At 50.6% G+C, this 23,190-nt stretch overlaps 1 protein-coding gene across 2 annotated transcripts; it reads right to left on the minus strand.

Annotated features, from left to right (window-relative positions):
* Positions 1-2,532: 2,532 nt before the first annotated feature.
* On the minus strand, positions 2,533-23,140 carry HAUS8 (HAUS augmin like complex subunit 8). 2 transcript variants are annotated; one of them, XM_058563647.1, is made up of 11 exons: positions 22,964-23,140; positions 19,377-19,441; positions 16,054-16,109; positions 11,985-12,066; positions 9,006-9,098; positions 8,807-8,901; positions 8,136-8,201; positions 7,873-8,034; positions 6,473-6,614; positions 4,252-4,393; positions 2,533-3,203 (listed from the first exon to the last, which is right to left on the minus strand). In XM_058563647.1, exons 1-11 carry the CDS (start codon positions 22,990-22,992, stop codon positions 3,005-3,007), a joined length of 1,131 nt encoding a protein of 376 aa, XP_058419630.1. In that variant the 5' UTR covers positions 22,993-23,140; the 3' UTR covers positions 2,533-3,004. The 2 variants fall into 2 exon arrangements, with proteins under 2 accessions (XP_058419630.1, XP_058419631.1); XM_058563648.1 differs by having other exon boundaries at positions 7,873-8,031; positions 22,964-23,139.
* Between the last annotated feature and the right edge of the window lie 50 nt (positions 23,141-23,190).

Raw genomic sequence — 23,190 nt, forward strand, 5'->3', positions numbered from 1 at the left:
GGTCAGGGAATGTGGAATTCCCTGGAACGGCCCTGGCTCATGGAAACTTGTGGGTTAGGGAGAGAAAAGACGAAAGAATGGGGATGAGGAACCTTCGATTGCTGGGTGAACGGCAGCCGTCAGTTACTTACTAGAGGTAAAAATCTACCAACGGAATTGACAGCTGGATCCAATTCCACTGGTGCATAGAGAAATGCAAACTAATAAGAAAAAAGTGAAGTCTCCAATGTTAAAAACAAGACACCAAGCCTGATATGGAGTCACTTATGCTAAGCCCTACATCACCAAACTGAGTCTTAACTTGATTACACTCTTGCTTCTCCCAGAAATGGGCTCTCAAACCAGTCAATCGGGAATCACACTAGGACGTCGTCTGCCTGACAGACCCCTGCTGTCCCCTAAAGGGCAGTAACCAACCCACATTTTTGCCTAGCATAACTTTCTTGTTCCTGCTCCCTTCTGCCTAGAAAAGTCCTTCATTTTGTACAGCTCCTCGGAGCTCCTTTCTCTCTGATAGATTGGATGCTGCCCAATTCCTGAATCATTGAATAAAGTGAATATGTTTAAAACTTACTTCGTTGAAGCTTGTTTTTTAACACCCATCTCTGGTCACTGCTAGGAGGAATAGCTAGAATGCAGTACAGGAGACTGTTGAGGCCTACCTTCATGCCAGGCCAAGGCCAGACTGCTGTAGGCCTGAGCTTTGGCCGCCAGCCTCAGAGCTGTCCACGAAGGGAAAGGTTATGTGGGGACAACAGAGTCCCTCTTAGGCCCCTCATCGCTAATGAGGCTGTCCACATGACATGGGGGAGGGCAAACAAGTAACCACTGACAGTGGGGGCACAGCAGCAAAGAGCTGCTGTATTCTGTGCGTCAGTGTCGTCAGCTCCCTGCAGAACCCTTACGAAAATGGACTGTGAGGGGGAGCGACATGGGCGGCAGGATCCTCAGTTTGCACGCTGGAGAGAGGGAGAGCATGTCTGGGTGGATACAAGACCGCTGCTCACTATGGAACCGTCACAGACAGCTGTACGTGAGGCTGACACACAGGTTAGTCCTGAGGGAGCAGCCAGCCAGTGGACTGGATAAAAGCCACTGTAAGGTCTGTTTACCCTGGGCAAGGGGACTGTCCAACTCCCCCATAAATGCTGAGTGGGGCACCCCAGGTGAAGCAGCTGATACGCTTCGTAGGCAAGCCACATGGGGCTGGCTTTATGAGGACCGAGATATTCACCCACTGAATACGCCCCTTACCCACATCATGGTAACTAGTGAGGGTTAGGGGGGCCCTTCTACATGGCCACCCCATGAGCCTTACTGCTGCAAAATCGACCCACAGCCCAGAAGGCTGATGGATTTGCATCTCCTCTTGCCCTCAGGGGCTTACAGATACTAACAAAAACAGGATTCAGTAACAAGAGAGGGAGAGGGTGGACATCTTCAGACGCTTATCAAGAAATGGGATGAATGAAACAGCCCTGACGGAGCTGAAGGGAAGGTCTGCATACAGCACCATGGAACGGTGGGTGGGTCCAGGAGCCCCTGCTGCTCCCTGACCATGCAAGGGCCCAAACAAGTCCCGTTTTTACCCCAGTTTGGGGAAATTTAAAAATGTAGCAGGCAGAGATGACATTGAGAAGGCTGATTTGGAACCGACTGGGGCAATAACCTGGCTCATTAGTGAAGACAGAGACTGAGAAAAGGGCCAGGGTTCCTGGGCTCGTGGACCTAAAGATTTCTGCACACGAATGGAGAAAAAAACCGGTCATGGGATGGAGAAGTTTCTGGAACTCTGACAAAGGACCTCCATGGGAAGCTTCCAGTGGACGTGGAGAAATGGGAGGGTGAGGGCTGACAGGACGCAGGCGAAGCGTGCATGGAGACCAGGACGTTTCAATAGTCGTGAGGGGACGAGGCTGTCTCCTGCACCCGCATGTTTTATGGGAACACTATTCTGTCTCCCTAGGGGATGCTTCCCCAAGCTGCAGCCTGCTGAGGCGGCCCTGGGTAGGAGCGTAACGGGTGATGCAACTGGAGGGCAAGTTGGACAAAAGCACCCTGGCTGGAACGGGCTTTAGGTAAGCGGCTGCGTCTCTGCCCACCGACTGCATGGTGGTGGAGGATATTGCTTCTCCCCTCCGCGGTGTCGAAACACAGAAGGCATGTGAATGAGAACCAGCAAGACTGCTGGAGCCCACACAGTGTAGACAGGACCTTGAGAGCTGGGTGCGCAAATTCGCCGTGCCACAGCCCAGTGTGCAGCGTAGATTGCAGCTTATGGCAAAAACCAGCAGATGCCTCCCATAGATGGCTACTGGGACTTTGGACCAGATGGGGAATTTCTACCTGAGGGCCAACTCCTAACACTGTCGGGGATTAAACAGAATTGCCCTGTGACTGAAGGACAGGAAATCATCTGGAAAGTGAAATTGCTCATGATGTCCCAAGAGGGCCCGAGACTCAGGACCAGCCATTTGGAAGAACCTGAGACAACACGTGACTTCTACTGCCCCCTTACATGGAAAAAAAGGCTCAATTGCAAAACTTTTATTTTTTAAATATCAAACGATGGGCCGGCCCAGTGGCGCAAGCAGTTAAGTGCGTGCACTCCGCTTCGGCAGCCCAGGGTTCGCAGGTTTGGATCCCAGGTGCGCACTGACGCACCGCTTGGTAAGCCATCCTGTGGCGGTGTCCCATATAAAGTAGAGGAAGATGGGCAGCGATGTTAGCTCAGGGCTACTCTTCCTCAAGAAAAAAGGGGAGGATTGGCATCGGATGTTAGCTCAGGGCTAGTCTTCTTCACAAAAAAAAAAATCAAATGAGATTATCAAACAAAAATAGCCATATTGCTAAATTAAGTGTATAAAGTGCTCAGGTTTCCAGAATATCACGTATGTGCCACTCTGGCACACATGTGCCCTGAACAGCGGCACAGGACGTGCTTTCTTCCCGACGGTTTGCAGGAAGGCCCCACTTGGGTTGGGGGCACGGGCTGTGCGTGGATTCACTGCGCACGTGGCTCATCGTTGCTGTAGAGGAGGGGGCCCCTGCCCTCGTCCTGAGTCTCCCCGCAGGCGCCTTCTTGATTGAAATACCACTGGGTGGGGGCTGTGGGGCCCTGGACCTCTTCCCAGACCTCCTGGTTGGTTAAGGCTGCCTCTTTACTCACCTCGGCGGAAAGTTCCAGCACCTGGGCAAAGCTCCTGTGGAAATGACAGGATGGATGAAGACTCTTCACCTGCGAGGCTGCCGTGCAGGGGAGGTGGATTCACGCCAACCCTCCTTGTGCTTGTGGCAAAGGGCAGTAAACAAGATTTGCCGGCACAGAACTCAAACAGGGTGGCCCCCAATAACGGGACCAGGCAGGCATGCAAGAAAAGAGTCATTTGTGTGTGTTCGACAAATATTTAGGGAGTATACCAGTGCTGCCTCAGGAACCGTCCAGAGAACGGGAGACAGAACCGGAATGGGATAACGTCTCAGCCCTCATTCAACATAAGTGGCGGCAGGGAAGTAGGTACTAAATGAACGCGTTTAACCACTGGAACCCGTGACCCTGGCAATCCAGAACCCTTTGGTGCATCCTGATATCATCATCCAGGGCACATATCAACAAAAGAAACGCCACAGGAGGTTTCAAAGATTCCAGGCATCCTGGGAAGCATATTTAGCATTGTAAAGGAGAGGGAAACAAGATTCTTCTCTGGAAGATGTGGGGAAAGCCTCACGGTTAGAAAGCTCCCGGGGAGGCATCAACAGCGAGGGAAGGGGGCCAGGGTGGTGTGGGGGGCTGGGCGTGGGCTGTGCTTGGCCTGGGACTGGTTCCACAGTGGCACGTTTGTGAAACCCATCAAGCTGTGCTGTTAAGATCTGCGCCTTTTCTGTATGTGTTTATACTTCACTAAGAAGTCCCAAGAAGACGCCCCAGCTCTGATCCTGGAAGACATTTAAAACATGAACAAGCTCCCAGAGCAGTGGATTGCTATGTTGCTCTGAGGAAGTGAACGAGAGCTGAGACCATCATCCCCTGCCTATTCTGCTGCTGCACACTCACATTGGGCCCTAGGAGAGCTGAAGGCTTCTGCACATTCCCCTCTCCCGCCTTGCTGGACCCGTGCACCCTGGTTCCCTTGCGGACACCAGCACTGCCTGCTCTCCAGAGCTCAGCGCACTGCTCCACGGTGCAGCCACCAACTGCCCAGCTCTGCCAGGAGAGGGCCTATCTTTTTCTTAAACTATTTTCTGAAATACCTTCGGAGCTCCAGATCCTTCTTTCGTGTCAATTCCTTGAGTTCACTCAGCAGGTCAAGCACTTTCCCATTTTCTTCTGAACTGCTGATGCCAAGTTCTCCCAGCAGATGGTGGGTGGTCGTCAATTCCCGCTGCAAATCATCTGGAAGGGACAAGCGGTCGTCAGCCCTGGGTTTCAAGGTGCCCCAAGCAACGGATGCAAGAGCTGGGTGGCTGATTGGATTTTTCTTGTTTCACTGGAACGCCCTCATGTTGTGCTGGAATTGTGAAGAGCTGAGCAGCAGAAGGGTCACGAAGGAAGGCATCTGTGCACTGGTACCGCCTCTGTGCCCCTTGGCCTGGGATCATGGTGGCCTGAGATCGTGGGTCAGGCGTGTCCACCACCCAGGTGGTCATCAGAACAGACCTGGAACGCCACTTGGCATCCAGAAACCAACGTTAAGAGGTTGAGAAAGCCTGTGTTGTGAGTAATTTAAAAACAAACCTGTAGTTCCCACTCCCCATTCCCAGCATCTCTGCACCCCAACCCCAGCAGAGAGCCGCTTGCAACCGTGCTGTGTGTCCCACCTGCTCTAAGAAAATCAGCATCTCTCTGCTCCTGGTACACGTCGCCTCTGCACATCTACGCCCATCACAACTGCATGTTATGGTAACATTCTGGGCACCTTATGAGGACCTCACACACACACCCTCCTACTCCCCCTATTGTGGACTGAATTGTGTCTTCCCCAAAAGAAATGTTCGGTCCCTAATCTCAAGTACCTGAGAATGTCACCTAAGTGGAAACGGGTCTCTGTAGACATAACTGAGTTAGAATGAAGTCATTAGGGTGGAGCCTAATCGAATAACTGGTGTCCTTCCAAAAAGAGGGAAATTTAGAATCAGAGGTGCTCAGGGACAAGGCTGCATGAAGACGGAGGCAGAGATGGGAGCAAGGCTATCACAAGCCACGAAGGCCAAGAACAGTCAGCAATACCAGAAGCCGGGAGAGAGGCCTGGACGGACTCGCCCTCAGAGCCTCTGGAAAGTATTTCCCAGCCAACGCCTTGATTTCAGACTTCTGACTACCTGAACTGGGAGGGAATAAATTTCTGTTGTTTTAAGCCATCCGGTTTGTGATTTGTCACAGCAACCACAAGAAACTCAGACACTCCCCAGTCCCAGCTCCTGGCAACTACCTAAGGAACTCATCACAGACAGTCCAAGAGTTACAGACATGTGTCGCTTAGCGACAGGGACGCGTTCCGAGAAATGCACCACTGGGTGATTCCGTCGTCGTGCAAACGTCACTGAGTGTACTCACATACACCTAGAAGACAGCCTAGCTTCCTCCACACTTAGGCCATGTGGCGCTGATCTTACAGGACCATCGCCATCTATACGGTCTGTCATTGACTGAAACGTCGTTATGCGGCACGTGACTATAAAATTGGAAACTTGGACACGGAAAATCATTCAACAAGGCTCATTTTTCAAGATTCCATGTCACACATACACTATTTCACATTGGAAAAGGCCTGATTTTATTAAAAATCGTCTCTGTCTGAGACTGCCAATACACAACACCCTTTGTGATCCTGAACTGCATTTGTGGCAAGTTCTGGAGAGAAAGTCCAACCGATTTTAGGTGGCAATGTTTTACCACATCAGCCTCAAGCAAAACGCAGTCAGATGGCTCATAGAGACCTGCTTGGAAACAACTGCACTCCAGGGCAGCGGAACACCTGCCTCGGGAGACACCTGCCCTAAAGGGAATCTTAAAGTCGAGCCCGGCACTTCTCACACTTGCCCGTGTCCTCAAGTGAAGCGTCAGGTGGAATTCCGTGCAGGAAAGGGATGCCACAGCTCTGCTTAGAAAGCAGGACAAGGTGGGGGCCCTGTCGCTCCCCAGCCGCCAAGGCAACTTTGTAGAGCTCACTCCAAGGCTGGGGGATAGCAGGCTGCCCCCCAGAAACGCCTTTCAGCAGGGAGGAAATCACCGGGGAGGCCCACAGACCTGGCTTCCAATCCCAGCATGGTCCCTACTTGGGGGCACACCCTGGAAAACCACAGTCCCTTCAGCCCCCTGCGTCCTCTGCCATTTGATGGGAGAGCGTGCCATCGACCCGAGAGGAAGCTTGTGATATGACACGAAGGGATAAAGGCACCTGGCTCGCAGGAAGCACCAACACGCACTGGTGGTTTGTCCTGCTTCTCGCCCAGCAGACACCCTATTTCCTACCTAAGAACCGCTGCCCGTCTCCGTCCATGTGGACCGATCGCACGGACAGCTCATGCCTTGTGGCGTCCAGAGCCGTTGCAAATGTCTTGTACTGCTCCTTAAAGCGTTCAGCTACGGCCTGGTAGGGGCTGAGCATCTCCATCTGCAGGCAGGAGAGAAAGGGGCCCGTGAGACAAGAGCCTGCAGTTATGTGCTCAGCGAGGTTAAGATACAGCATTGTTCTTCAGGATCTCCTAGGGAATACTCCGGGAAGCTTCCAGGGGTGCAGTGGGCTCTGCCCTCACTCCCAGCCACCCACTGACGGCCCAGCCAATAGCAAGGTGGCCCAGGCCTCCTCACTAGGGACATGCGTCTGCCTTCCAGCACATCCCAGGGCCAGGCCCTCGACTGGGATCACAGTGAACCCAAAAAAGCTGGGCCCTCCTGCTTCGGAGCATTGAGGTGAAACGCTTGCCTGCCACAAGGCTGCCCCAGCAACCCCCTTTTCCTTTGTACACGCTGCCCAGATCCTCATAGGTGTTTGTAATGATTTATTTGTCATCTTTTCCTTCCACTCCATGTGGACAGGGACCCCGTTCTCAGCCCAGAGCCTGGCGCAGGGTGCACTCACGTGCACACACTGGGCCCTACGGGCTGAATTGTGCCCCCCTCCCATAATTCCTCTGTTGACATCCCAATCCCCAGCACCTCAGAATGTGACTTGACTTGGAGACAGGGTCTTCACAGAGGTAAATGAGTTACGGTGAGGTCATCAGGGTGGGCCCTGTTCAATTATGACCAGTGACTTTATAAAAGGAGGAAATTTAGAGACAGACCTGTGTGCAGGGAGAATGACAACAGAAGAGACACCAGGAGAAGACGGCCATCTACAGGCCAAAGACAGAGGCCTGGGGCACATCCTTCCCTCATGGCCCCCAGAAGGAACCAACCCTGCCAACCCCTTGATCTCGGACTTCTGGCTTCCGGAACTGAGAGAGAAGGAGCGCCAGTGGTCGGAGCCACCGGGGTTGTGGTACTCTGTGATAGCAGCCCAGACACACAGACCCTGGGTAAGGAACCCCGTTCCCTCATCCACACACTGACCACACGGCACCAAGACCACGTCTCCCACCAGCACCCTGGCCCCCAGGAGAGGCCTGGAGGAGTGAGGCTTCCTGTCACTGGGCACAAGTCACAGGTGCCTGAAGAACACGTGCACGTGTGTTGAAGGGACAGTCTGTCTTGCTGGCTGGCAGTCGACATTAGTCTTGTCCTCTCATAAACTGTCACAGACCCACAGTGGTGGTGTCAGAAGCCAGGCACAGACTCAGAGCCAGGCAAGCAGTGACACCCTCCATAAACTTTTCTAACGGGATGACCCCAATGGGACATGTGGCTCGGAGACTGTGGTCACAGCTGACCTGAGCGTCAAGGATGCCTTCCAGCTCCCGCTTCCTCTGACAGAGGAGACGTTTGCGCTTCAGCTCGTGGGCCTTTCTCTGTAGCTTCTCCTTCTCTTCGCACATTACTAATAAATTCCTTTCTGCCTTCTCTTCGAACAGAGCGAGACTGTTCTCCATCTGCTAAGTGCAAAACGAGAGCTCAGCCAGAGGGGACTTCACCTCTGTGGCTGACAGAAGCCACCTTCCACTCACATCACGTGTGACTGAGGTTCTCTTCTCACCTTTACAGTCAGGAGAGTCAGGAGTAAGGTTTGGGATTCCATCATCTCCATCGCTTCAGACAGATCCTTAAGGAGAAGGAAAAGACACTTCTGGTTGACAACGAACTGCTGTAAATCTAGCTCTCTACCTCCCGGGGAAGGCAGAACCCTAACCTGCATGTACTTTATTTAATTCAGTAATTTGATAACTCTCTCCTGTATATCGACCTGTTGTTTCCATTTCCTTGGCTAGTCTTTTCGGGCACTCTGCAAAAAGGATGAAGGTGTTCTGGTCCCCTCTTGGTGGCTGGGCAGTCAAGGGCCAGTGTGAAGGCACCCAGCAACTTGGCGCCTCATCAGAACCAGGACTTGGGCCTCCCACCCGGGGGAGACCACAGCCTGGCCATCCTCCTGCCAGAGGACAGGGCCAGTCCTAGCACAGCACCAAAAGACAAGGCCCCAGTCTCATAGGTCACATGCTCCTGCATTTCCCTGTCCTCCTGTATGTGTACTAGGAGAAACTCAAATTCCACCAACACTCTAAGAACACGTGTGGTCTTGCTTCGTGTCCTAAAAGGCAGACTAGTTTGTTCACTCCTGGAGCCCAGGCCTCACCTGGTACCTGGCACAAGGCAGGAGTTCATCAGATTTATACAACCTGTTAGAGCTTCCCTTCCAGTCTGGACACTTACGGGGCTCTTTTTCCTCGAGGCAGAAAATGACGTCGACTCAGTTTTCTTGGACACTGTTTTTTCTAACTGTGGAGTCTTTCTCATCATAGTTTTGTCTAAAATCAAGAAAAGCATTTTTAAGGTGAGGAGCACGTGCTCTGGAAGCCCGCGGAGACACACTGCAACCCCCAGCCAGGAAAAGGTGAGGTGAACGAGTTACCGTTGATGGCCGAGAGATCCAGATCAGGCGGGGCTGTGCCGTGCCCTTCTAGCAACGTGGACTGCAGGTCACCTTTGCCAAGTCTACAGCCATCTGTGGGCCCAACAAGAGTCCCCAGAACTCAGCACAGTCAGCGAGACACTCTCTCCCAGAGCCAAGAAGCAGGCAACTTCTTTGCACAATACCACTTGCTTCCCAAACCTCAGCTTCTATTTTTTTTTTCTTTGCTAGAGGGACATTCGCCCTCAGCTAACATCTGTTGCCAATCTTCCTCTATTTTGTATGTGGGTCACTGCCACAGCATGGCCGACAAGCAGTATAGGTCCGCGTCTGGGATCTGAACCTGCGAAACCGGGCCACCAAAGTGGAGCGCACCGAACTTAACCACTATGCCACGGGGCTGGCCCCAAACCTCAGCTTCTGGCAAGGTAGTACAGTCATGTGTTGCTTAACGATGGGGACACGTTCTGAGAAATGCGTCATTAGGCAATTTCATCGTTGTGCGAACATCACAGTGTCCTTACACAAACCTAGATGGTCTAGCCCACTACACACCTAGGCTCCATGGTGCTGATCTTATGCAACCACTGTCATGTACATGGTCCACTGGTGACCAAAACATCATTATGTGGCACATGAATGTAGCCGAGAAGGCTGAAAAACATTTGGAAATTCCCAGTCATCAACTTGAACATATTTTAAAGCAGAACTAGAAAAGAGAGGCATTCTTTATAACCAAAAGATGCAAATAAGTCTTTCTGCTTGGTTTAATGAAAGACGCTGTGTTCAGGACATGAGTCTGACACATGCCACAGACTTGTTCTGCCCTCTGCTCTTTTTCCTTCCTTTTTTTTGGTGAGGAAGACTGGCCCTGAGCTAACATCTGTGCCAATCTTCTATTTTGTATGTGGGATGCCACCACAGCATGGCTTGATGAGTGATGTGTAGGTCTGCACCCAGGATCCAAACCCACGAACCCCAGGCCACCAAAGCAGAGCACGTGAACTTAACCACTATGCCACCATGCCAGCCCCTCTTCTCCTTCTTTTTCTGGCAGATGAAGACTGTTCATCTTCCCTGGGAGTTCCCTACATCTTTTAGCCTCTATTTAAAAAGGTGAGACGATGCCTCCCACCCTCTAAAATGGGCACTGGTGTGCTTCAGCCTTCAATTAAGGAAGGGCTCCAGAGGACAGCAAATGAACAGATGGGATATAAAATACACTCTGCCGTGTTAGGAACTAAACAGAAAACTATTTAATGAACAACTGTGCAGCTGAGAATTTGGACATGTGGAATACAAAGAGCAAAATCACAATAACGTGTAGGGTATGGGGCCATTCGTGTCAGAGTTTTTTAAAAACTCTATCTAGATTAAAAAAACCTATTGAGAGCAGTTGCCTCCCGGGTGAGGAGCTGGGAACCAGAGGTGGGAGATGGTGACACTGTTGCTGTTGCTTTTCCCGTGGTTAAATGTTTTGTCATCTGTGTGCACAGCATTTCCATTAAGAAAAGTAATTTCCTATAAAGCCATACAGTGGAACTCCAACAAGCAGTTCCTCTAAATTATCATGGTTAGGTTTGAATTATGGTTTCTCAGCCTTGACATCTGGGGCCGGATAATCCTTTGTCGTGGGGCCGTTTTGGGCACTGTGGGGTGTTGAGCAGCTTCCCTGGCCTCTACCCACCAGATGCCAGGAGCACACCTCCTCCTTCAGTCATAACCACCAAATATGTCTCCCAACATTGCCAAGTCTGAATCACCCTCAGTTGAGAAGTCTAATTTTAAGATATGGCAGACCCATTTTGTGACCCCTCTAGTCATGCCAGCTTTCCCAGCTTCACGCGTGGCTCTCAACCCAACTGCGTGAGAAAAAAATAGAAGGCTGGCTCCATGTGCCTGTTTCTCAATTATGCCTGGGTCAAGGAACAGTGCAAATTCCGACAAACATCAAAACCAGGATCAGCAGATTATAGTTCGCAGGCCAAATCTGGGCCGCTTCCTATGTTTGTAAATAAAGTTTTATTGGCACACAGCCACGTCCATTTGTGTACATATGCTCTGTGGCTGCTTTCCACTGTAAACTGCAGAGTTAAGTCTTTGTGACAGAGACCATCTGGCCTGCAAAGCCCAAAACATTTACCATCTGGCCCAGAAAAGGTCTGCTGACCCTTAATCTGAACAATAAATTAGGAAATCTAAGTTGTAAAAGAACATGCTTATTTTTTTCCTATGTGACTCAAAGCTGTCACCATTTTGAACGAGGGGGTGTGGGCCGAGAAACAGTTTTGCTTCTTGTGAATTGCTCTCATGCAAAAGAGCTGCCCACTCTTGCTGGAGAGGCGGGCATGAGAGGAGGTGGACAAAGTGCTATGCTAGGGAGAGGTCTTCCTGGACTTCTAGAATGAGCACATTGACTAGAACTGAACACCAAATATGCCAACAGGGACCATGAGGGAGCTTCTGCCCTCCTGGTTTACATTTTCCATTTTTTAATAATGAACACTTGTCACGTCCAGAATCAGAAAAACTGAAAGTTTTTCATATCACTTTGGTGACAGCTTCTAGAAGGAGGCGTCTGGGGAGGCCATTAAGAGGAAGACCCAACCCACGGCAGTGACAGGCAGGAGGACAAGTCCTCACGCGCTCTCTGAGAGCCCTGCTGTCGGAGTGCTGGCAAGAAAACAGTCACCTGAAAGAAACTGGTGCCACAAGGAAGTGTCAGGATGGCAACGTGGCTCTTTCTGGGGCCACACAGGAAGGAAGAGACCTCCCCCCAACTCCCTCGTCATCCCCCTTCAGCACCCACACGCCCCAAATCTGTCCTTATACTGAAACTCTCTGCCTTGCTCCTTCCCCTTCTCCCAGAAAGGAAAGAGCGAGTCTTAACTTAGCTTACTTGAAAACAAAAGTCACCACCACGCTCATCACTTCCTGAGCTTCAGAGCCGTTTCGCCCCGTTCCTCCATCATTACGTACCTTTGCTCTTATGGAGTGGGTGGGGTTTCCTTCCACCTTCAGGCATCTTCCCACTGGTCTTTAATGCATCTGCTGCAGAAGCCTGTTAGGGGAACATGTAACATTTAGGGGACAAGACACCTCCTCTTCATGAGAAGGGGCCCCTTCGTGGTCTGTGCAGATTGCATTTGCTCCTACTTTGAGGCTTAAGGAGTTCTGACATTTAATTGCATATAAACAGAACGAACTAATCTTGTCAAAAAGGATGCCCCCACACGCATAGACTACAGGAAACTACCAAAATGTTTGCTGGTGATTATGTTTGACACAGCAGATTACAGGTGACTGATTTTTCTGTATAGTTTTTAGTTATTTGCCAGTTTTCTAGGGAGAACATGTTACTTTGGTAGTCAGGAAAAACGAAGTTTTTGTACAGGTATTAATCTTCAAAATTTAGAAGAAAGCAAACATGGAGCTAGCAAGCTGTTATAATAATATAAAAGCAAAAAGAAACCTTGTAAAGAGCGAGACTGTTTCAGTGCATGGACACCACTCCTATTCAACCTTGTACTGGGGGCCCTAGAATAAGAAATAAAAGGCACACAGATAGGAAAGGAAGAAATAAAACTCTTCTTGGGACCAGCCCCGTAGCATAGTGGTTAAGTTCGGCATGCTCTGCTTTGGCGGCCCAGGTTTAGTTCCCAGGCGTGGACCTACATCACTTGTCAGCCATGCTGTGGTAGTGACTCACATACAAATACAGGAAGATTGGCACAGATGTTAGCTCAGGGCGAATATTCCTCAGCAAAAAAAAAAATGTATGCATGTAGAGAGATGATATAACAAAAAGAGACAGAGGAGGAAACTTCAAAAGCCTATCCCTCAATAAAAGCAACTAAAAAACTGGCAAAAACTGGCAAAATCAGTATTTAAAAAAACAAAACAAAAAACCTCTTCTTGTGGATACAATTCCTCACGTAGAAAACCCCAAAATGTATTAAAAAATGCTATTAAAACTAGTAAGTTTAGCAAGATTACAAGATACAGGGTCAATATAAAAAAACCAATCATATTTCAAGCAATGAACAATTTTGGAAATTAAAAGACAGTATCAAGTATAACAGCACTAAAAAACACCAAATACTTAGGTATAAACCTAACAAAACATGGGAAGGTCTGTACACTGCAAACTACAAAACACTGTTGAAAGAAATCCAAGACCTAAATAAATGGAGAGGTACAGTATGTTCATGGATTGAAAGGCTCTGTGTTTTCAAGATGTCACTCTCCACAATCTGATGCATAGACTCAATCAATCAAAATCCTAGCAGGAGTTTTGGTAGAAAACAGTAAGCTAAGTCTGAAATTTATATGGAAAGTCAAAGAAACTAGAAAGCCAAAGAGTTTTGGCAAAGAACACAGTGCGAGAATTCACACTACCTGAATTCAAGACTTGCTACAAAGCTACAGTAATCTCAGCAGTGTGGAACTAACCTAAGGATAGACACACAGAACAATGGAAGAGAAAGAGTCCAGAAGTGATGTGCGCGTATATGGTCAATTGGGTTTCGACAGAGGTGATGAGAAAATACGATGGGGAAAGGAAAGTCATTTCAGCAAATGGTGTTGGAACAAGAGGAGATCCATAGGCTTAAAAATGAACTTCGATTCCATCGTCACACCAGATACAAAAATTAATTCAAAATAAACCACAGACCTAAACGTAAAACCTAAAACTATAAAACTAATAGAAGAAAACATGGGAAAAAATCTTTTGTGATCTTGGATTACGCAAAGATTTCTTAGATGAGACACCAAAAGCACAATCCATAAAAGCAGAAATTGATAAACTGGACTTCATCAAAATCGACAACTTCCACTTCTCACAAGACCCTTAAGAGACTGAAAAGACGAGCTACAGCCTGGGAGAAAATATTTGCAAATCACCATAAAGGGTTGGTATTCAAGATATAGAAAGAGCACTCAAAATTCAATAATAAAAACAAGTAACCCAACAAAAAATGGGCAAAAGATTTGGATACATCACCAAAGATATAAGAATGGCCCATAAACACATGAAAAGATGTTACGGAAATGCTAATGAAAACCACAATCAGATGCCACTTCGCACCCCCTAGAACGGCTTCAATCTCAAAGTTCTCACCAGAGCTCTCCTCTGTGGCTGATGGGAAGATGCTGCAGCTACTCTGGATGCCAGCGGGGCGGCTTCTCAGAGTGAGACACACACTCACCCTGCAACCCAGGAATCCCCCAGCTGGGAGAAATGAGAACCCAGCCATACGCAATCCTGCACGGGAACCTCTGAGGTGGCTTCGTTCATAACCGCCAGAAACGGGCAACCAATCAAATGTCCTTCACTAGTGAATGGCTGAGCACTCTGTGGTCCATCCATACAGTGGAATATTCTTCAGCGATCAAAAGGAACTGAGATTAACTGTGACAGGCAACGACAGGGAGGGACCTCTAATGTGCTCTTTACATGAAAGAAGCCAGATGCAAGAGGCTGCATCCCGTGTGACACTTTTTAAATGGCTTTCTGTAAAAGGCAAAGCTACAGGGACACAAGGCAGATCAAGGTTGCCTGGAGTGGGGAGGGGGCGGCTCCATTGGGGTACATGGGGATTTTGGGGGTGATGGACTGTTCTGTATCTTGATTGTGGTGGGTCCGTGACTGGATGTGTTTGCCAAAATTCACAGAACTAGGGCCGGCCCCGTGGCTTAGAGGTTAAGTGCTTGTGCTCCGCAGCTGGCGGCCCAGGTTCGGATCCTGGGCGCGCACCGACGCACCGCTTCTCCGGCCATGCTGAGGCCACGTCCCACATACAGCAACTAGAAGGATGTGCACTATGACATACAACTATCTACTGGGGCTTTGGGGGAAAAAAATAAATAAATAAATAATTTAAAAAAAATTTCACAGAACTGCACACTGAAAAGAATGACGCTTACTCTATGTAAATTATCCTTTAATTTAAAAGATGAAATAAAGAAATCAGAGAAGTTCTCAAAAATCTAAAATACTACAGCATGCAGACACACGGGGGTGCTGTAACCAAGTCTGCAAGGCAATGTTAAAATTACGAAGCGTGGACTGTGATCCTTTGTTGAAAATCACTTCACTACCGTAAACCATGGACTCCAGTGATGATGTGTTAATGTAGGTCCATCCACTGTAAACATGCACCACTTGGGGGGGATGCTGATAATGGGGGCAGCTGTGCATGTGTAGCGGGCAGGGGGATATATGGGAAATCTCTGTACCTCTGCTCAATTTTGCTGTGAACCTAAAACTGCTCTAAAAAACTAAGTCCATTAAAAAAAAATCACTCCAAAAACTGTATTGGTTTGCTCAAAGGTATCCTTTTTCTTCAAGCCAGATCTTAAGTCACATTATCAAGAACCTGACATTCACCCTACCAGAGTAAGAGACAGGTAGAAGACATTAATATCTACCTTAACTTTACCATAAACAAAGATTCGGAAAACAGAAGGAGTAACACAACCTTCACCTCACCATGTTCTCAGTGCCTACACACTGAAATAAAATACGTAATTGGGTAATCTGTTTTCAATAAACCTCACACAAAGCCCGTGCTCATGGTGCTAAGTACTTCAGGCCATCACATTCAGTGGTGTCACAATCTTCATGGTGTGACTGCAGGTAGTTCACTAAGCTCTTCCCTAGCACTGGTGATTCAGGCACGTCCTACTTTCCCACAGTCTTTCTCTAAAAGCCTGCAAGTGTTTTTGAAATACCAGCCAAGGCCAGGGACCGTGTGCTGGGCACTCAACAGAACTGCTCAGGACAGAATCCAGAAAGGAATTCCCGAGTTGAAAGGCGAGAACAATTTCAAATTTCAACAGAGATCACGACTTTGCAAAAGGGATTCTCAAAGCGATCGGCTGCTCACGACAGAGACACTCGACTCGGCATGAAGGGCACCACAACCTCAAAGGCAACTGGGCAAAGTCTCCAACGCTGCCAGGCCGGGCTCCTCTCACACTGTCTCAGAATTCAAGTCTGTCACAGCCCCGTCCAGAGCCGTCTCACGTGTGCACTCCACGTTACCTTTTTGGTGGGTTTCTTCTCATACTGCAGGTACCGGGACTCGACCACTCTTCCACCTGCGGGGACATGCTGCTGGTTTATAACAGAACTATGAGAGCGGAGCATGAGGATCCCCACGGTCCCAAGATCCCCCACCCGAGAGCTGGGCTCTTCGGCCCTCCCTGCTCAACAGCAGGAACAGGGGAGCTGCTCCCTGCTCCTCTCAGATCTTGTCCTTCAGCATCTTTGAGCATGTCTGGGATACCTACTGCATGCAAGAACACGTATGGGACACCTACTGTACACAAGTCCCTGGGCTAGGGGTGGAGCCACAGAGATCTACAGGAGCTATGACAAAGGAAGATCAAGGAATACGTGGCAAAGGATGAAGCAGAAAGTGGACTCGGGCAGGGGAGGGAAAGAAAGAAAGATCTTCCACAGAGGGCCACCTCTTTGCCTCCTCCTCCCTCCCCAACTCACTCCCACTGGTCGGGACCCCCACCGCTCCTTCCCCACCTGGGTCTGTCTATGATCCACTCATGCTACTGCCTTTCACAGCCCCTCACCCCCTCACCAATCATAGCACCACTCCCCTGAGATGCACTCAGCACCGAGGCCCTTCTCAGACATAGCCATATCCCTTGGTGACAGTCCAGTCCTGGGCCCCCTTCCATGCCTGCCCCTATGGCGCTGAAGGTGGATGGAGGAAACCCACCCGTCCCCCAACCTCCGGGGGCTCTTGCTACAGGCCCAGTGATCACCCACAGTCTTGTTCTGTTTCCCAACCCTCTCTCCCGGACCCTCCCTCATACCTTCTCCTCCCACCAGCTACACCAGGCCCATTCCTCTGGTCAGCTGGTGACCTGTTTCCTACTTCACTGGGGAGACAGAAGCAGCCCCAGGAGACCCTCTCACCTCGGCCTCTAACTACCTCCCAACCTCAGGACCATTTCCTGGCCCCGTCATGTGGAGGAACCTCTGTGCTTCAGGGCAAGGCAAACCCCCTACTCTGGGTCTAGAGCCCAGCCCTCCCCCGATAAGGAAACTGCCCTGGCAACCCTCCTTCCCCTCCCCACCCCAGTTCCTCTCTCCACCAGGCACACTGTTAATTCTCTTCCCACCCACCCCCTCTGGCTCCCCTTTACAAGGTCCATTCCTCTTCCTCTCCTCCCTCCTGTCTTGGAATCCCCCCACTAGTCTGGCTCTCACAATCACCACTCACCAAAGAAACTCCTTCCAGGAAGCCCACCAAGACCTCCCCGCTCTGAAGCCCACCTGCACATTCTCAGCCCTCGTTCTGAGCCATTAGCAGTGCTGGGCACAGGGCTCACCGCTCCCTCCTCCTGGAAACATCCTGTGTCCTCTGGGATGGCTGCCCCTCTGGCAGCTGAGAGCAGGCTGCCTTTTGGAGCCATTAGCTGGGGAAGCCTGAGCACCTCCGGGCACCCTGCAGGTCCTGCTCCACCAGTGGAGCATCCCTCTGACCTTGCTGCTCCGAGCGCCCTCACTCAGCCCGTTTCCGCCACCATGACCCCTCTGTTCCTCCCACCAGCAGCCTCGCTCCCGCAGCTGCCCTCCTTCATGGCTCTGCTCAGCCCAGCACCTCCCTCAGACCCGGAAGCTACGCCCATCCTGCTGTTTTATCCATCACACCTGGTGTCTCCTGACTTCTCCATGGGATGTGCTGCCTGTGTCCCAGACAAGCTCCCTGAGGGCAGGAAATTTGTCTGTTTTGCTTGCTGCTACATTCCACCACCCGCAGGAAGTAGGTGCTCAGCGATGACGCATCCACTGCATGATCCTGGACGTTTCCTAGATGCCTCTAGAGCTCAGGGATCTCCCTTTTTACTGAAGAGACCCAGGAACAGTGATGTGGTCCACATCACACACCTCGACAGTTCAGCAGAGTGAGACTGTGATTTCAGCCCAATCTTCACGCCAGGATCTGCGTCTTCCTTTGGGGATTTGGGTTGTAGCTGCAACCCTGAGAGGAGGAGGTGCACCCACAGTCAACGGGAGGCCTGGAGCTGGACACAGAGCGGTGGTGGCCGGCGCATGCCCCAGCAGAGAAGAGCCATGTCTGCAGGGAGAGCAGGCTCGGACAACAGGGCAGGAGGCACCTAAGGGTCAAGACCAGCACTAGGATGGCTCCGGGGGAGAGAATCAAGCCACACCAAGGGTCTGCCACTGGATGTCGAGCGAGAGATCTGGGTAAAGGACACCCCCAGTTCCAAGCAGGGGACACCACCCTGCATTGGGTCTTTCTAATCCCATCAGCAAAGGGTTTTGCTCATCTCGGAAGAATCTGAGGCAGTGGGTTCCTCAGACAGTTGAAAAGTTGTTTCAAGTTTCTGGAAAACTAGAAGGCACCTGTTTGTTTTAAACAGGGGTGGATTTCCCAGAGAAGCAATGTTACAATGGAGGATATAATCTGTGTTCGAGAACCAGACCGTGTGTACATGTAATAGATGCTACAGACAAAGTCATCAAGCAACGCTGTCACATATAAACCTTCGGTCACTTGGAACTAGAATTCTGCTCTAGGTTTTGAGACGTGCACTGGCACACAACACACTTTAAGAAAATACTTCAGGGGCCGGCCTGGTGACGCAAGCAGTTAAGTGCGCATGCTCCGCTGCAGCGGCCCAGGGTTCCCTGGTTCGGATCCCAGGCGTGCACCGACGCACTGCTTGGCAAGCCATGCTATGGCGGCGTCCCATATAAAGTAGAGGAAGATGGGCATGGATGTTGGCCCAGGGCCAGTCTTCCTCAGCCAAAAAAAAAAAAAAAAGAGGATTGGCAGATGTTAGCAGAGGGCTGATCTTCCTCACACACACACAAAAAAAAGAAGACAATACTTCATCGTGTCAGATGCTTGAGCTCAGTGAGGGAGATCCTCGAGTCTACCGCCCACACTGGGCACTGCCAAGAGTCAAAGGGGACTGTTAACCATGACCCAGGCCCACAGGTGGACATCAGCCATGTGGGCACCCTGAGGGGCTGACACGCTTACAGAGAAGAAATGAAATTTCGATGTTCAATAATGAATTCAGCTTACGCTCTCCTCACCCACGCTGCCAAATGACACTCCTGGGCACAGAACGCGACCCCCCCCTGGCTAGAAGGGCCCACTGCCCTAGATGACCCCCACCAGGTCTTCTCGCACCCTTGGCTGCAGAGCTGGGTGACCAAACTCGGAGTCTCCAAAGGTGTGACTAGAAGGAAATAAAGTCCCCAGTCTCTTGCTCTGGCCTGGTTTTTTCTTCCCCAAAAGCATTTACCAAAAAAAAAAAAAATCAGTTTTTATTTCACTGGATCATGAGGTAGATTCCAATTCTACTCACCTTGTGCTCTTCTTCCTTTTGTCCTGGTGCCACTAGGAGTACCGGGACCCCCTGAGGAAGGCTTCCTAAGAGAGGGAGACGGGGTTATTGTCAATGTCGTTGAATAAGCTCAGGGAAGCCAGCGAGGAGCCCTGGCTCTCTCCAGACAGCCCAGTCCCAGCATCCTCCACCCCAGCGCCCATCTCTGCCAGGCGGGGCCCCTCAACAGGAAGAGGGACACAGAGCCCCAGCCTCAGTCACCTGGGACAACATGGCCATAGCCCAACACCTGAGCTGAGAAGGGTCCAGAGTAAGAAGACAGAGTACTTTTGCCGAGCCTCAAAGATCCCAACTTAAACCATGGGTGCGTTAACTCATCAGGCATCTCTGTGCCTACGGGATGCCACTGGGGATGCGCAGCGACCAGGAGACGGAGCTCCTTTCCTGTGAGGAAGAGCAGCATTTTCACGTCAGGCAAGCATGAAGAGCGAGCCCCCAGACAGGCAAAGGGGTGGGGACAGGTGAGCGACAAAGTGCATAGGGAAGGACCTTCTGAGACGGGGACCAACAAAGCCAGGGGCACATGGCAGAGGAAAATGGTGTGGAAACAGGAATGACCAACCCTGTGGCTTAGCTGGAGAAGACAGACAGAGATACAGGACCAGAAGGAGAGGCCGGGCTGGAGACTCTGAATTCCCACCTTAAGGGCTCGGACCTGTTCCTAGAGCCCAGGTGTCGGCATCCTTTCTCTGTAAAGGGCCAACAGCAAATATTTTCAGCTCTGTGGGCCATATACTCACAGTCACAACTACCCAGCCTTGCCATTGTAGCACGAAGCAGCCACGGATGATGCAGAAAGAAGAGGCACTGCTTTGTTCCAATAAAACTTTATTTACACACGTTGACATTTGAATTTCATACAATTTTCACGTGTCAAAAAATATTATTCTTCTTTTGATTTTTTTTACAACCATTTAAAAATGTGCAAACCTTTTAGCTTGCTGGCCGTACAAAAAAGGAGGCGCTGTGGCTTTCACCCGCAGACCCTAATTGCAGAGCCCTCCTACAGGTGGCAGGAGACGGACACCATCAGACCACAGGCGGCTGGAAGGAAGACAGGCTCCAAGGTTCTAGAAGGACAGGGACCAGGTCTGCTGTTGTTCTTCAGTGTTCCTCAGTGCCTGCGTATTAGTCAGCTCAGGCTGCCATCACAAAATACGACCAGACTGGGCAGCTTAAACAACAGACACTTATCTCTCGCAGTTCTGGAGGCTGGACGTCCACGGTCAAGGTGCAGGCAAGTAGGTGGCCACCTTCGTGTGCATGCACAGAGGCAGAGTGCCGGCAAGAGCAAGCCAGCCAGCCTTCTGGCATCTCTTCTTATAAGGACACCAGTCCTGTCAGATCACAGCCTCACTCTTATGACCTCGTTTAACCTTAATTACTTCTTAGAGGCCACATCTCCAAATACAGCCACAGAGGGGGTTACAGCTTCAACATATGAATTCGGGGACGAGGTGGGAGGGATGGGACACGGACACATAAACATCCAGTCTTGAAACAGCCTGGCAGACAGGAAGCACTTGATAAATATTTGTCATACAAATAACTCAGGGGTGCTCATTCGAGGGCAATTTTGATCCCCAAGAGACATTTGGCAATGTCTGAAGACATCTGTGACTGTCAGAACAGAGGGGGTTGCTATTGGCATAGTGGGTGGAGGCCAGGGACACTGCTCATCACCCTACAGTGCACAGGACAGCCCCCACCACAGAGATAATCCGGCCCCAGATGTCAGCACTGTCAAGGCTGAGAGCCCCTAGCATGGTGAATGGGTGATCGGGAGCATGGCTCTGAAGACAGAACTTAGAAGGCTGCTGTAAGACTCATGTCAAGAAATAACAAACCAGAAATATTATTCAGCCCTAAAAAGGAATGAAGTACTGATGCATTCTAAAATGGATGAATCTCAAAAGTATTATCTTGAGCGAAAAGAAGCCAGACACAAAAGGCCACATGTTGTATGAAATGTGCAGAACAGGCACATCCACAGAGATAGACAGCAGATGTATGGTTGCCAGGAGCAGACTGGGTGCAGGAAGAATGGGGAGTGAATGCAGATAGATACAGGGTGTCTTTCTCAGCTGACGAAAATGTTCTAGAACTAGATAGAGATGGTGGTTGCACAATGCTGTGAATATCTTAATGCCATTGAAGCACCCACTTTAAAATGGTTAATTTGATGTTATGTGCATTTCACCTCAATTTAGGTAAAGAAAGAATGAAGCCTGGCTTAATAGGAAAGAAAAAAGCACGAGGTAGAAACCACTTTAGAAATTCTAATTAGAAATTCTAATCACCTGGAGGGTGCAGGCGGGTCGGGATGCCTCCCAGGTTTCTAGCCTGGGTGAGCAGGAAAAGGAGGATGTGAGGAAGAGACCAGCAACGCGGGGGGAGCAGGTTGAGCGGCCAGGCCTAGCTCACTGCAGCCACCTCCTATGCAGCGGGCCCTGAGGACCCCAAGGTGAGACCTAGGCCGTACTGGGGGACACCTCCAGGCCACAGTGGGGAGAGGCAACTTAACAAATGATCACTGGGCACCAGCAGCTCTGCTCCTTCACAGAATCCTCCCAACCCTACAAATCCCTAACTGCTGGCCTGCTTTTCCTCATTTTCTAAACATGATCTGAGGCTTAAACAGGTCACCATGGTAAGTCTCAGAGCTGGAAAGAGACAGAGCAAGGATTTCCTCAGGGGTGTGAGCCAGGGCTCTGGAGTCAAACTAAATGGGCTCAGGGCTGCAGGGACCTTGGAGTGGGCGAAGGGGGCTCACCGCACCTATGCCAGCCTTAGCTACTTCCCCTGTACGTGGGAGAGACTAATGTCAATCTCACAGTTAGAGCATGGGGCTGTGGAGGAAACGCAAGTGATTTTACCTGGCCTGTTAAATGTTAATTCGCACTGGCACAACAAACATCGGTCGAACGAACAAATAAGACAAACAGATCTGGAATCATGCCTGGCATCAGGTAAGTGTTCGAGATCTGTCTTTCTTGTTCTTGCTGTGTGACCCTGGGCAAATGACCTTCCCTCCCTGAGCCCCCATGATCTCATCTGTAAATGGGGAGCATAGGAAAAAAGCGGGTGGGAGTATTAAACGAGATACTTTAGTGGTCCAGCACTTGTCCACTCCAAAATGACAATTTTAATAGCGACAGATTACATTTAGGGGCCAGACACTGTACTAACAGCTTTTAAGTCTCACACAAGGCGTACAGGGTTGAGCAGCGGCGTCATCAGCCCCGTTTCGCAGCAGAGGAAAGCAAGGTCCAGACAAGTTAAGCCACTTGCCAGAGATGGCCCCGGATCGAAGCGGCGGAAGGACTCGAACTCGCGGCCTGGTCAAGCGGCCGCGCTCCGAGCATGCGCAGAGGCCGCAACCCCCCAGGGGCCTCAGGGCCTACGCATCCTCCGTGGTTCCTAGTGAGGTGAGATCCGACTCACCAAAGACCCCTCTTCCCCAACTCTGCTGCCCCTCTACTCCCAGCCCTCGGTTATGGCCTTCTGGCCGGCACCCACGAATCCAGACCTGCGGCGCCTCAACTCACCCGGCACCGCGCCCCGAGGAATCCGCCATTTTCCCGCCTTCAACTCGAAGGCCGGCCTTTCAAGTCCGGTCACCGCCCCCTCTCCCCGGGCCGGGCTATATTGCGGCGCTGCAGAGGGGTGACCGCAGGCTACGGGGAGCGTGGGTGCGGGCGGAGCGGGCAACCCCTGCGTGCGCGCCTCTCTGTCCTCCCCTCACACTTGGTTTCGCCCACCAGCGGCAGAAAGC

The sequence above is a fragment of the Diceros bicornis genome, chromosome 20, assembly GCF_020826845.1.
Source record: "Diceros bicornis minor isolate mBicDic1 chromosome 20, mDicBic1.mat.cur, whole genome shotgun sequence".
Lineage (NCBI taxonomy): Eukaryota > Metazoa > Chordata > Mammalia > Perissodactyla > Rhinocerotidae > Diceros > Diceros bicornis.